The 13,729-nt window shown below is 35.3% G+C and overlaps 1 protein-coding gene across 2 annotated transcripts in view; it reads left to right on the forward strand.

Annotated features, from left to right (window-relative positions):
• Positions 1 to 13,729, forward strand: part of NAV3 (neuron navigator 3) — a 374,287-nt gene that overhangs the window by 341,775 nt on the left and 18,783 nt on the right. For both annotated transcript variants that reach the window (XM_023194757.3, XM_023195381.3), the window contains 5 exons: positions 146 to 320; positions 5,231 to 5,328; positions 7,878 to 7,973; positions 8,233 to 8,401; positions 9,658 to 9,893. In XM_023194757.3, coding sequence (XP_023050525.2) covers positions 146 to 320; positions 5,231 to 5,328; positions 7,878 to 7,973; positions 8,233 to 8,401; positions 9,658 to 9,893 — 774 coding nt within the window. The remainder of the gene's footprint in view (positions 1 to 145; positions 321 to 5,230; positions 5,329 to 7,877; positions 7,974 to 8,232; positions 8,402 to 9,657; positions 9,894 to 13,729) is intronic.

Genomic DNA, 13,729 nt, shown 5'->3' on the forward strand with positions numbered 1-13,729 from the left:
AATCCTATTTCATATATTTGTTTATTTAATATATTACCACATGTTTTGTTTAACAAACAAGCTAATTAACTATGATAAAAGGCTCAGTGCTATTTTCTCGATCAAACCAACTCAATTTTTTTCATGTTTTCCATCTTCATGACAGAATGAAATTGAAATACTGAAGGCTGAAAATGACCGGTTGAAGGCAGAAACTGGTAACACAGCTAAGCCTACTCGGCCACCGTCAGAATCCTCAAGCAGCACCTCCTCTTCATCTTCCAGGCAGTCATTAGGACTTTCTCTAAATAATTTGAACATCACAGAGGCTGTTACCTCAGGTGATTTAGTGCACATGCTTGCTGAATCACAGCATGCCCATAAGTTAACGGGTGGGAAGCCTGGAATTTGGAGAACTTTACATACTCTTAAATTAAAATGTTATACTCTAATTCTCAGAAATAGTCCTATTTTGATCTTATAAATCTAGTCTACTTAGTTATAATTTTAAAAGCACATTCTCTATCCAAAAGTCAATCTTAGAGATATGGTCTTCATAATATTTTTAAGAACTCACTTTTCCTTAGGAAGTACTTTCTCCATAATTACGATGATGAAGAAATAATACTCTCAGTGATGATAATTTGTACTTATGGATATAATAATAACCCCATACAATTTTATTGTTTTAAGTGTGCAAAACCCATTTATAAGTGTAGCAGGCTTTATTTTCTAAATTTGACTCGATGACCCTGCATGATACTGCCCTGACAGAACATAATGCTACTCTATCACCCAGTCTGCAGCTCTATTAAATTTCCAACAAACAAAAAGAAGACAGTACTAGTGATGGAACAAGGGTACAGTTTTGATTCGATTGCAAATAGAAGCATATGACATAATGTCGTCTTAATATCTGATGAACCATTCAAGCATAAAGTATAGCTGTTTCTGTGGAACAGTTCATTGAGGAGAATCACTTCAAGGATAGAGAATTTAGTCTAGGAAATATTTACATGAGGATCTGTGGTAATTGTAAAGCACGGCCACCAGATGACGCTTGGAAACCAATAATATGTATGTTCCTAGGCAACATTAGGTTCCATTATAGAATGGAGATAGTACACTGCTTGCCTTAAATCATACTAAAATACAGAAGGAGAAGGAGAAGGGAAATGACATGGCATGCTGATATTGATTACATTTCCAATGAATCACACCTCTTCTAAAAAGGCAGAATGTTAACAATTCTGTTATTATGGCTGCTCTTCAAAATATAAAATAATGGCCTTCATCTTATATGTAAAAGACAAGTGGGCACTCCCTGTACTTTAAGAAAACAAATTTTATAAACTTCCGGTGGGGATCAGAGGAAGAAAATAAATTCTGAGAATACACATCAAGTACAACTAATGTCAGAAGTCAAGTATAAAGCAAGAAATTTCAGAATTAAATGAACTTATAGATCATTAGGTAAAATAAGACTATGGAAGTGGATGGTAATTTGAGTGTGTAAATTGTGCATAAAGTATTATTATCCACACTCAACAAAATATCCTACAAAAGAAAGAACCTGAATGTTTCAATGTATAGACTCTGACAGTTCTGAACAACATCCTCTCTGTTGGCCTGTTGCTGATGGACCTGACAGAGAAGTGAAGTAAGATCTACATCTCATAGTAACCAATGCTTTTCTGGATTCCCAGGCTTGGCTCCTAGCGAAAGACAAGGGCCAGTACCTTAGAGGTCAGACTAATGGTAGGATTTCACTGCCTTTTATATAATTCTGTTTTATTTTATGAAAATATGGTAAGGTTTGGCTGGGCGCGGTGGCTCAAGCCTGTAATCCCAGCACTTTGGGAGGCCGAGACGGGAGGATCACGAGGTCAGGAGATCGAGACCATCCTGGCTAACACGGTGAAACCCCGTCTCTACTAAAAAATACAAAAAACTAGCCGGGCGACGTGGCAGGCGCCTGTAGTCCCAGCTATTCGGGAGGCTGAGGCAGGAGAATGGCGTAAACCTGGGAGGCAGAGCTTGCAGTGAGCTGAGACCTGGCCACTGCACTCCAGCCTGGGTGGCAGAGCAAGACTCCGTCTCAAAAAAAAAAAAAAAAAAAAACAAAACAAAACAAAACGAAAATATGGTAATGTTTGAAGGAGGCAAGTTTAACACTGAAGGTGGTTTAGAAAAAAGACATATATAAAAAAACTTAATGTCTAGGAAAAATAGAACTCATAAAGATAGATATAAAATCAAAGAGTTTACATTTACAATTTCTATGTTTATTGGGCTTAACACATTGATGGCCATGATTAAGAATTTAAGGCAATTTTTTGGGAGAAGCCAAGTTTACTTTTTTTAATACCTTTTTTCTTACCCATTCCCCAAGTTATTTTTAATATATCTTATTTCCTTAATTATTTTTCAGTAGTGATACTTATGTCTGAACTAAAAAAAAATTAAATCACACAACTAGAATATTGTTTTAATTACTGTCACTCTTGTGTGGTAGGTTCAACACTTGGAAATCAAAACTGCCTTTATGCTGGGGCTTTTTAACAGAGAGACTTTCTAGGTTTCATGGTTAATCTTAAGCAAAAGAAAGTAGGCAGGAGAGAGGATAACTGGCAAATATCTAGTTCCTGAAATATTAATTGCATGTTCCATGCATCCAGTAAAGACAGACGTTTGAGAAGTCTTCAGTTTTGGGCCAGAATTTTACTTAATTATAGCCAGAATGGCAGACCTCCTTAACTCTTTCTTCAAAATATAGACAGAGGACCATGACTTATTTTCTAGTAAAAAACAAAACAAAAACAAACAAACAAACAAAACTACAGAAGCCTCTCACATTAAATTTGCAGTTTTTCCTGGAGTTGTTTCATCAGGTGACCGTCCTGTCAATATATTCTGAACTGGGGAGATTCAGAGTCATGATGTGACCTGTCCACAGTCAATAGAAGGAGTTAGAATAAACAGAAATAATGGTTAGAAAAGCAAAACTTAGTAAACACTGAGGGTGAAGTGCTTTAAAAGCATTATCTTTTATGTTCTCAATAACTCTACCAGGAAGGTGCTGTTTAAGCCCTGTTTTACAGCTGAGGAAACCAAGACTTAGGAAAGTGACTATAACAATTTGTTCAAGATCATGAAACTAGTAAGCAGCAGAACTAATAATCAAACTCTGGCTTGGATGAATCCAGGACCTGGACTTTTCACTATTATGTTAATTTTGCTTTAAATAGCTACATAAGAAAAGCAAAGAATAGTTATTATTCACTCATCTTTGGTAAAAATTTATCCTACTGTTGTCAGGAGAAATTTCATATTGTAAGTGTAGTTTTTAGAAGCAAATATGACATGAAATGAATGACATATTACAAGGCAAATTTAAGCAGCTTATGTGGATCAACAATCAGGCCAACCTCCTTTGCCATGGACTACTTAGCCATGTGTGATTTGGTCCTTACTTATTTCCATCCACATCATTTCATACCACTCCTCACCCTCCCCTTTTCTCTACAGTCCTGCTACCCCAAACATCTCTCTGTTCCTTTAACACACCCAGCTCACACATCTCAGGGTTTTGCGCTTGTTTTTGTTGACTGAATCTTTTCCCCTGGTTCTTCACTTGTCTAGCATTCCTCAGCCTTCTGGTCTTACCTCCAAATACCACTTCTTCAAGGAAGCCTTCCAGGATGACCCATCTACGTAGAGCAGGCTCCCTTCAATTACTTGCTATTTCATTGTCCAGTTTATATTAGCAGAGTGCGTAACCTATTCTGAAATACATACTCCAAAAAAAAACAAGGAATTCTCTTTCTTTCTCATCTTGGTATTCATTCCCAATACACAGCAAAATTTCTGATACCATTTATGCTTAATAAATATTGGTCAGATATTTTTGAGCATTTATAAGTAATTAAGACAAGTACTGAAGTAATTTGATCATGAACTACCAGAAGTCTAGATGTGAACAGCCAATGGTAAACCACTCTAAACTTCTAAAAAAGGAGCAAGGTAATTAAAATGACACTTAAGGAAGAGTTTTATTTTTGAGTGGAGTAGGTGAAAAGGTGAAAGACTATTAAGATGTGAACTTGGGAAAATAATTAAACTCCACTGCTGGATATTATCTTTGATGATTTACAAATTTATTGCAAAGCTCTAAAAGTTCTGAAAGTTCTCAAGCTCTGAAAGTTGCTTTTAACTGTTGTGATCTTAGAGTATTTTTATTGCTTACTTTCAAAATTACATATGCTTAATTATTAAGATAATAGAAACGATTCTATTTTTGGAAGCCATGTTATTACAGTGTTGATTCCTATGATGCTATAGTCATAACATTTTTTTTTCTATAAATGTATTGTCAGAGCAGTTGAGTCCTCTTTTCACCAGGAACATGTGCTCTTTATAAGGGAGTTTCATTTATCCACAGAACAGTGTCTTAATATTAAGCATGGTTCTATGATAGTACTGTTATTAAGGGAAAACATATATTTGTGATAGTTTGCCTTAATAATTCTCCAAATTGGAAATTAATCTGGTATAATGTATTTTGAAAGTTAATCTTTAATTACCATTTAAAGACTGATATTTTAAAGGTTAGCGAGCTTTATCGTGGTTCTGTAACTCTTAGCTGATTAATCGAAATACTATTTTGGTTTTGAAACGATTAGCATAAAGGATTCAGGAGAGCAATCATAATGCCAGTATAATGCCATGGTTGAAAGTCAATAACAGTACCTAATAATTATAAAGGTAAGGTGAGTAGTTATATAGCTGGCTATGTCAAATGCTTGAAAATAATTTCAGTTGACAGTCAATTTCAGCACCTTTGCATTTATAAATTACGTGGATATTGAGCTTGGATATTTTAGATTGGATAGAAAAATCAGATGGCTTGTCAGTTTGTCATGGTTATAGTGGTGACTAAATATTACTCAGGTATTACTCAAACCTATGTTTAATAGAAAAAGAAACCTCTTATTTCCTCATCTAAATGCAGTGAGTGGCCCAATACTTGAGTGAAGATCTTTGCAAGCAGAAATAAATTCTTAGATTGAAATTTTAGCCCAACCACAGTAATTCATCTTCTTGAAAGCTGAGGTTTTTCAAACCAGTTAGGCTAGAATGGGGAGCAAATCCCACTGAAAGATATAAAACTATGAGGGAGAAAAGAATGACAGTAAACAAATCTGAGCTAATGTTACTCTTTTGTGTATGTCTTTCTTTTAAAATTTGATAGATATTTTGCTAGATGATGCTGGTGATGCAACTGGACATAAAGATGGCCGCAGTGTGAAAATTATAGTCTCCATAAGCAAGGGCTATGGTCGAGCAAAGGTACTTCTTTAATCTTAAACCCTTTAATACTAACAAGGAGAATTACCGTGAGTCAAATGTATTTTATATGTGAATATTTGATCTGGTAAATATCCTACAACAATTGTGGATTGGCATTAGCTTAATATGTCATGTAAACATACAAGGGACAATAAAGAGATGACATCATCATAGAGGTACAAATGTGTGTTACATGTACCTCACATTCATTCACTGAAAACAATATTAACAGCCCTTCATTTCTAAAACTTTAAAAAGAATAGTTATTTCTTTGACAAACATCTTGTCTGACATATTCTGTTGGTTTCACTTATTGGTTATAGGTAATGTTTATTATGTATGGTAACATGTCACTAGAGCTGTCAATATGGTATTTATACAAAGGGAAGACTGTAAGCTAAGTGAATATTCTAGAAATCAGAAAGACACATATTCTACTGAACTCAGTAGGACAAATTCCATTGATGTTACTTGTCTATTTAAGCAAGGTCCAACATTTGCATTAAAATGTTGCCTTCAAATTGGCAATGTCATTCTGACTCTAACCCTTTCTAAAAAAACACCACCACAAACAAATTTTCAGTTAAAATTTTAGTTGAGTGGCCAAAAATACAAATTTCTAAGTATCCTTTTTTTTACATCAAGCAAATAAAAACTCTTTAGAATTTCAAAATGAAGTACTTAAGTTTGAAAAGTTAAGATAGCACTTGTGAATTCTTACCTTAAGTTAATGTTCCAAGGATTCCAATGCCATCAGCTTTCTGCTTGAACTGCAGATGTATACCTACTTTTCCCAAGTGGGTCTTTATGTGAGAGACAGTAATACTCTTAGTGAAACATAAACTAACTTTAATTTAAAAGCAGCATTTTATAAGGTATTGCATAAGCAGTAGTTTTAACTGGGTTATAAACACACTGAAAAGTAAGATTTCCTGTTCACAGTAATTCTAACGGACAGTGCCTTTGAATATTTTTTTTTCTAAAAAAGCTTCCATGAAAGTAGTTGTCTTATTCTACCTAGACTTCCATAATAAAATAACAGACTAGGTGGCCTAAACAACAGAAATTTATTTTCTCACAGTTCTGGAGGCTAGCAAGTCCAAGATCAAGGGGCTAGCTGATTTGGTTCCTGGTGAGGGCTCTCTTTTTGCATTGCAGGTAGTGGAATTCATGCTGTGTCCTCACACAGTCTCACCTCAGTGTCTGTAGGTAGGGAGAGAGAAAGACTACAAATCCCAAATTGTTTACTTTACCCAGTAATCCCATCATGAAAGTCCTACCATTATGATCTCATTTAATCCTAATTACCTCCCAAAGACCTCATCTCCTAATACCATCACTTTGGAAGTTAGGGTTTTGATGTATGAATTTTGAGGAGACACAAATATCATTTCATAACAATAGTAACAAAAATCACAATTGTCAGCTGTGGATTTCTCAACTTATTCTGCAAAAGGTATTAGATTCTAACTCAGATTATACCTGAATAATGGTGATACCCATTTACCCTTATGGTGCTAAATATTACAGATTAAGAAATTGAGGGTCTGAGCCAGGTAAGTGATTTACCTAAGGTCACATTTCTTAATTAGGTGGTAGGTATCATGTGTTATAGAATCCGTATCTTCTAACCCATGACTCAGTGATTATTCTACCACCCCTTAATGATAACATACTTGGTGACTAGAACCAGGATTATATGTCAAATATCTAATTGTATCTACTGGAATCATAATCACTATTTCATTAACCATTTCTGGTCATCATAATAGAGGCTCTAGATAGACTAAAAAGTCTGAATTATTTACCTTTATAATATATGTAGAAATTTCTCAGAATCCCATCCTACAAAAAAGATAGATTTGGAACCATTATTTTTATTATAAAATAATTACTTACTTTAATTACTTACTTGATAAAACGAATCCTGTAGGTTTCTCTGGCAAGGTCTTTTAAACAGAGAACTTCTGACAAAATCAAAATGGAACCTGTTTTGTAGGCATACAAATGCCTTATATTATCATAGGCAACACATTTTAAAGTGAGAATTGGATTCTATATTAAAATTAATAAAACAACTGAGTTTTGGACTTATCAAAGATCAGATCACAAAATAGTAAGATAAAGTTCTAGAATTCATATAATATGGTTCTGTTCTGTCTCTATCACCATTTCCCTCCTACCAAGCTTCTTCTCTTTACGAAGGTATCCACCTCTTTATCATGCAAGAATATTCTTTCAGATTCCTTCACCTTTGCCCTCTATAGAACAGGTCATGAATCAGTTTTCCTTGACATGCTGCTTTATCTCATCTCTTTCTTTCTTGTTGCTGTTGCTATTGCTGTTACTTTATTTGTTTGGTTGGTTAGTTGGCTGAAATATGTTTTATTTTTTATAATCCACCATGTATGTCTATTACTATAGAAGCCATAGGCTTAATAAATAGTTTAGTCTTAACAACAATTACATTAACTAATTTTAGTAGAAAACATAGTAATAAAAAAGATACACGGTTGGATTTTATCTTACTTTATTTTGTTCTTATTTAGGATCAGAAGTCTCAGGCATATTTGATAGGATCCATTGGTGTTAGTGGAAAAACCAAGTGGGATGTCTTAGATGGTGTAATAAGACGTCTCTTTAAGGTATGTTGTGCAAGACACTCTAATATTAATTTTCAAATATGTTTAATTGTTTTCCTTAACTTTGATAGCATAGACACATCTTCTTTTCTTCTCCTCAAATAAGGAAAGCTTTCTCTTTGTGCTATTTGATATTAACAGTTCTTATATTACACATTTCTAATATTCTTGACAACTAGCTCTATATCCCTGTGAGTTATATATTTGTTGTAGATGAGTTGAACCTCTGTTTTGACTTTATTTTTTGTGTGTACCATTGTAGGAATATGTATTCCGAATTGATACATCCACTAGCCTTGGTCTGAGCTCTGACTGCATTGCTAGCTACTGTATAGGAGACTTAATTAGATCCCATAACCTAGAAGTGCCTGAATTGCTGCCTTGTGGATACCTTGTTGGAGATAATAACATCATCACTGTGAACCTCAAAGGTAAAAATGAAAATGAAAAGAAAGGCAGAAATATAATTTTTAGCAACATTTTATTCTCCCCCCTGCCCCTTTTTGGCCAGTTTCCCTTTAAATTTTTCTATTTGAAAATTCTGTAGTATTTTAAAAATCAATATGACTCATTTCATACCAAAACTATTAAATACTACAATCCTACTAAAAACAGTAGAATCTAAGGAAATTAAGTTCTTTGGGTTCTGGGATTTGAAGATTCAAGACTCACAAAAAGGAATGTGATTTAGGAATTTCAAATTTCTGGATTTTCTTCATTATCATCTTTCATTACAGAAGGATTCAAAACATTTAGTGTATATTCCAAAGTAATATATTCATTGATATATCTCTGATTTTAAAATATGTGTACCTAATAAATACCCCCCAGGAATAGGGAATAGAAGTTAAGAATCAAGGATGGAAAGTTCTGAGAATTTTCTTTGCTTTAGATGATGTGATTAATTATAGGCTAATGTAATATCTGAAGCATCTTTGTCTTCATAATTCCTTGTTTATTTATGTTAAAGAATCAGGATACATCTGTATAAACTGTGAAATTAATAGAGGAATTTGTCAATATTTGATTTTATGATGAAGGTAATTGGGTTCGTAAAAGGAGATACTGTTACTCCTTTCTTAATTCCTTGCCAAACATAACAATTTGTATTCTTCAAAAGCTTACGTGGTTGCACAACTAGGATGCATAATGAGAGATAGAAGAGAATAAGGAGATGGGGAGAAGAGAAAGTAAAAGAAAGAACACACACACACACACACACCTATACATATATATATATTTTTTTTTCAGTAACATTCAGTTATCAGGTACTACACAAGGCATTGGAATATATATATATGTGTGTGTGTGTGTGTGTGTGTGTGTGTATAATCTTCACATTTATTCTTAACAAAGATAGTCATCTTCAATAAAAGATATTATGATAGCATTTATAATGCTTCCATTTCTCTCTGGAAACATAAGTGAAAACAAGAAGTAGACAGTGGAGTGAAGTCTGAAGAAAAAGAAACAGCTTGCTTTTGTTTAGATGTTCACTCTACCATATTACTGATATATTTTCTTCCTTGAAATGGCAACACATATTTGTGGGATAGAAATACCCAGAAATTATTTTGCAAGGACTCTGTTCCTATGACTAACAATGCTGTTGCTGTTTAGCATGATATTTTAAATTCTAGCTTATGTAGAACAATAAGTCATGCTCTATCTTTTGTTCTTCTTTCAGGGGTAGAAGAAAATAGTTTGGACAGTTTTGTTTTTGATACGCTGATTCCTAAACCAATTACCCAAAGGTACTTTAACTTGTTGATGGAGCATCACAGAATTATACTCTCAGGACCGAGTGGTACCGGAAAGACCTATTTGGCAAACAAACTTGCTGAATATGTAATAACCAAATCTGGGAGGAAGAAAACAGAGGATGCAATTGCCACTTTTAATGTGGACCACAAGTCAAGTAAGGTATGTTACAGAATTCTAAGAGAACAGCTGCAGTTTATCCATAAGTGTTTTAAGCAGTCAAATTACAAGATTTTGAGAGACTTCCATGTTTTACATGGAAAAGAATATCCATCTTTTTTTTTTTTTTTTTTACTAGAATTATAACCTGGTGAGTGACCAAACTCTGTTTCATGAATTTGAACAAGACTGCTATTTTCAGTAACATTCAGTTATCAGGTACTCCGAAAGGCATTGGGAATATACAGAATAATACGACAGGGCCCCTATTTCATGGTTTCTCTTAGACATCCACCTAGGAAGTGTTACAGTAGAAAGAAGTCTGTGCATGAGCAACAAGGAAGAATAACTTTGCTTGGAGGAATCAGAGCTTTATAAAGGGGTAATAGTTTGTTGGGTATTAATAGATAAGTAGGAAATAACATGGGTTTTGCAGCAGTGGAGATTTGGCAATAATTAGAATATTCCAAGCAGAAATTCTGGGAGCAGCAATTTGCTTATGTCACATCTCCCTAAAATCTTTGTTTAGGAACCTTAGGAAACTTAACAACATTCAATTTTACCACCAACTAAGGTCTAATGTGCCATAGTAATCAGCCTGAACATTCAGATATTAGAAAGGTGTGAGGGCCTATACAACGTAGTCAGTACTTTCTTATTTTCTGAGTAAAATAAAAAATCCTAAAAAGGAAATAGTTGATGGCTAACATATTTTTAACACTAACCTAGTTTTACCTGTAATTATTTATTAAAGTCTGAATCAATGAAACCTAAAAGTTTCTCTTGGGGAACTGCAACTATTGTAAGCAATACCTTGAGGGAATCCCAATTATACTAGGTCGCATTACTCTTTCAAGGATAACCTGGTTCAATGATCTAAACTGTCCCAGTTTCTCAGAAACCTTAAGTCTGCAAATTTTCAGAAATAAACGTGACTCCCAAGAGCAGCCCAAACCCATTAGATTGTTGAAATAAGTCAGGCATATAGCTTAATGAACAAAAAGCATTAATTTTCTCACCTGTAAAATGAGGACAATAGTAGGGCTATTCTAAAGACTAAATAAATGAGTGTGTGTGTGTTTGTGTGTGTCTGTGTGTGAGAGAGAGAGAGAGAGAGAACAGCACAAGTAGCAAGCACAATATAGGGGTTGCTTGGAATTTTTAATTATAACCCTTGGCTCCAGGTGAAGATTTCTCTCTCACACACACACACACACATATGCACAGTGTGCACATGTGGGCGCGCACACACACACACACATCTTTGTTCAAAACTGTCTTATATGTATCCTTCAAGAACAACGATGTACATAACACACAATGAGATCTCTTAAAGTTAAATAAATGCAATACGTAAATTCTGAGTAGTTCCTTGGAACTCAAACCTATTCAAATTGTGGTTGAACCACCATCTAAAGAAAGACATAGAACCTGAGGTAGAATATTTGACTGTTCTCTGAGCAAACGTAGGAGGAGCACAATTGTCTGTCTGCTTCAGCTGACATGTTTAATGCTTCCAGTGAATTCTGTCTTCTCATATCTTTATATAAAACCTTTTAGCACAGTGTTAAATATTTTCAGTCAAAAAATATGAAAGGTTTGAAAGGCTTGTTAGTCATCCTCAGTGTTTGTTTTTTCCTCAATGTTGGTATGAGAAAACTCTTTACAAGGTACTTCTTTTATGGAACAAAAAAGTGTTTAGAAAATAAGAGGAAAATAGTTTTATTGGAGGAGACCATGACATTTTGATAAAGTTGAGGATCACTTAAAATCAAGTTTTAAATTAAATAGATGAAGCTTCATTAGAATGTAGTTGACATGCCAAAACAAAATAGGTAAATTCCATTAATTTTAAAACATAGCGGGCGGGCGCGGTGGCTCAAGCCTGTAATCCCAGCACTTTGGGAGGCCGAGATGGGCGGATCACAAGGTCAGGAGATCGAGACCATCCTGGCTAACCCGGTGAAACCCCGTCTCTACTAAAAAATACACAAAAAACTAGCCGGGCGAGGTGGCGGGCGCCTGTAGTCCCAGCTACTCGGGAGGCTGAGGCAGGAGAATGGCCTAAACCCGGGAGGCGGAGCTTGCAGTGAGCTGAGATCCGGCCACTGCACTCCAGCCTGGGCGACAGAGCGAGACTCCGTCTCAAAAAAAAAAAAAAAACCATAGCTTTCCCTAAAAATATCTGTCTGTCTATCTATCTATCTATCTATCTATCTATCTATCTATCTATCTATCTATCTATTTCAGCTTAGGAAGAAAAGTTTATTGCTTAGAGATGTTCTGTTAAGAACATGTTAGTGTCCTATTAACTTTTTGATGAAATATTTCCAACACTCTTATTTTTTGCTTTTCCAGAGGACAATCATTTGTGCCATTGTTAGGTCAGTTCAGTACTTTATTGCAAAGTAATGGGCAGGGGAAAACCATTGCCAAGCATTGGCAGAGCTAATGATGCTAGGAAACAGTCATAGGAAGAAACTCTTCTTTTATTTTTTAATTTATTTATTTTATTTGTTTTGTTTTGTTTTGTTTTGTTTTGAGACGGAGTCTCGCCCTGTTGCCCAAGCTGGAGTGCAGTGGCACGATCTCAGCTCACTGCAACCTCCGCTTCTTGGGTTCAAGCAATTCTTCTGCCTCAGCCTCCCAAGTAGCTGGGACTACAGGTGCCCACCACAATGCCCAGCTAATTTATTTTTATTTTTATTTTTAGTAGAGACAGGATTTCACCATGTTAGCAGGATGGTCTCAATCCCCTGACCTCGTGATCCACCCGCCTCAGTTTTCCAAACTGTTGGGATTACAGGCATGAGCCACTGCGCCCAGCCCAGGAAGAAACTCTTGAACAAATCACAGTAGCATTCATTCCCAAGAAAGCACAAAGTATAACTAAAAAAATATATCTTTTTATGTTATTCTTTATGGTTTGAAGATATGAGCAAGCTATCAGTAATGCTGAATACAAACTCATTGCCAGGAAATTTGGACAAGTTTTGCCAAATTGACAGAGAATACCCACTATTTTCTTGGGAGTCGGGGGTGAGGGTAAGTGAGGATAAATATAAAAAAAGAGGGGATGACAAGTTGAGATTGTGTTAGGGATACCAACAGCGTAGATTTACTGAAGTCAAATGCTAATGAGGCATGAAATAAGAAATCCTGTTCCTGAAAACGAGCTGTGTAAATGCTGACGCATTTTATGCTGTGCCATAGATAGCACTGAAGAGACAAATCCAAAAAGCACTTACTGATTCAAAAAAAAAAAGAAACTCGAACAACAAATCATCAAATGAAAAACATCTTTTCATGTTTTCGGTACCTCTGCACTTTACATTCTGTTCCTCTTCCCACACTTGAAGCCCTCCCTCAAGCTGCCAGCTGGAATATTTTGATTGAGAGCAGTACACATAAACAATTACACTTTGTGACATTCGATATAGTAGGCCCAGAAGGCTAGAGATGGATTTAGTAGAGAATGTGCGGCCAGCTGAAGCCATTTGTAATGTTAGGTTGGAAAAGATCAGAAACCTGGACTTGATAGATTCCTTTTTAGTGTGTCTGGAGTCAGCATCTGAGAAAGCAGTGATCTACTGCTTTTATGTAACTGTGGTGTTCCACCTGTAGTTTCAGAGTATGGGATTCATCTCATTGCCAACTCCCATCTGGTAGATATGCCTGTTTGCTTCTACCTGACTAGATCTGGAAAAAAGACTTTTAATGCCAGTGCATCAGTGCCTCGATCTAATATTTCATTTTCATCAAGCTAGAGTGGGTATCATGAAGTTATTTCAGGGGAATCTGTGAAAAACTCCTAAGCTGTATGAAAGAAGTGTATTTGT

This window comes from Piliocolobus tephrosceles, chromosome 10 (genome assembly GCF_002776525.5).
Source record: "Piliocolobus tephrosceles isolate RC106 chromosome 10, ASM277652v3, whole genome shotgun sequence".
NCBI classification, from domain to species: domain Eukaryota; kingdom Metazoa; phylum Chordata; class Mammalia; order Primates; family Cercopithecidae; genus Piliocolobus; species Piliocolobus tephrosceles.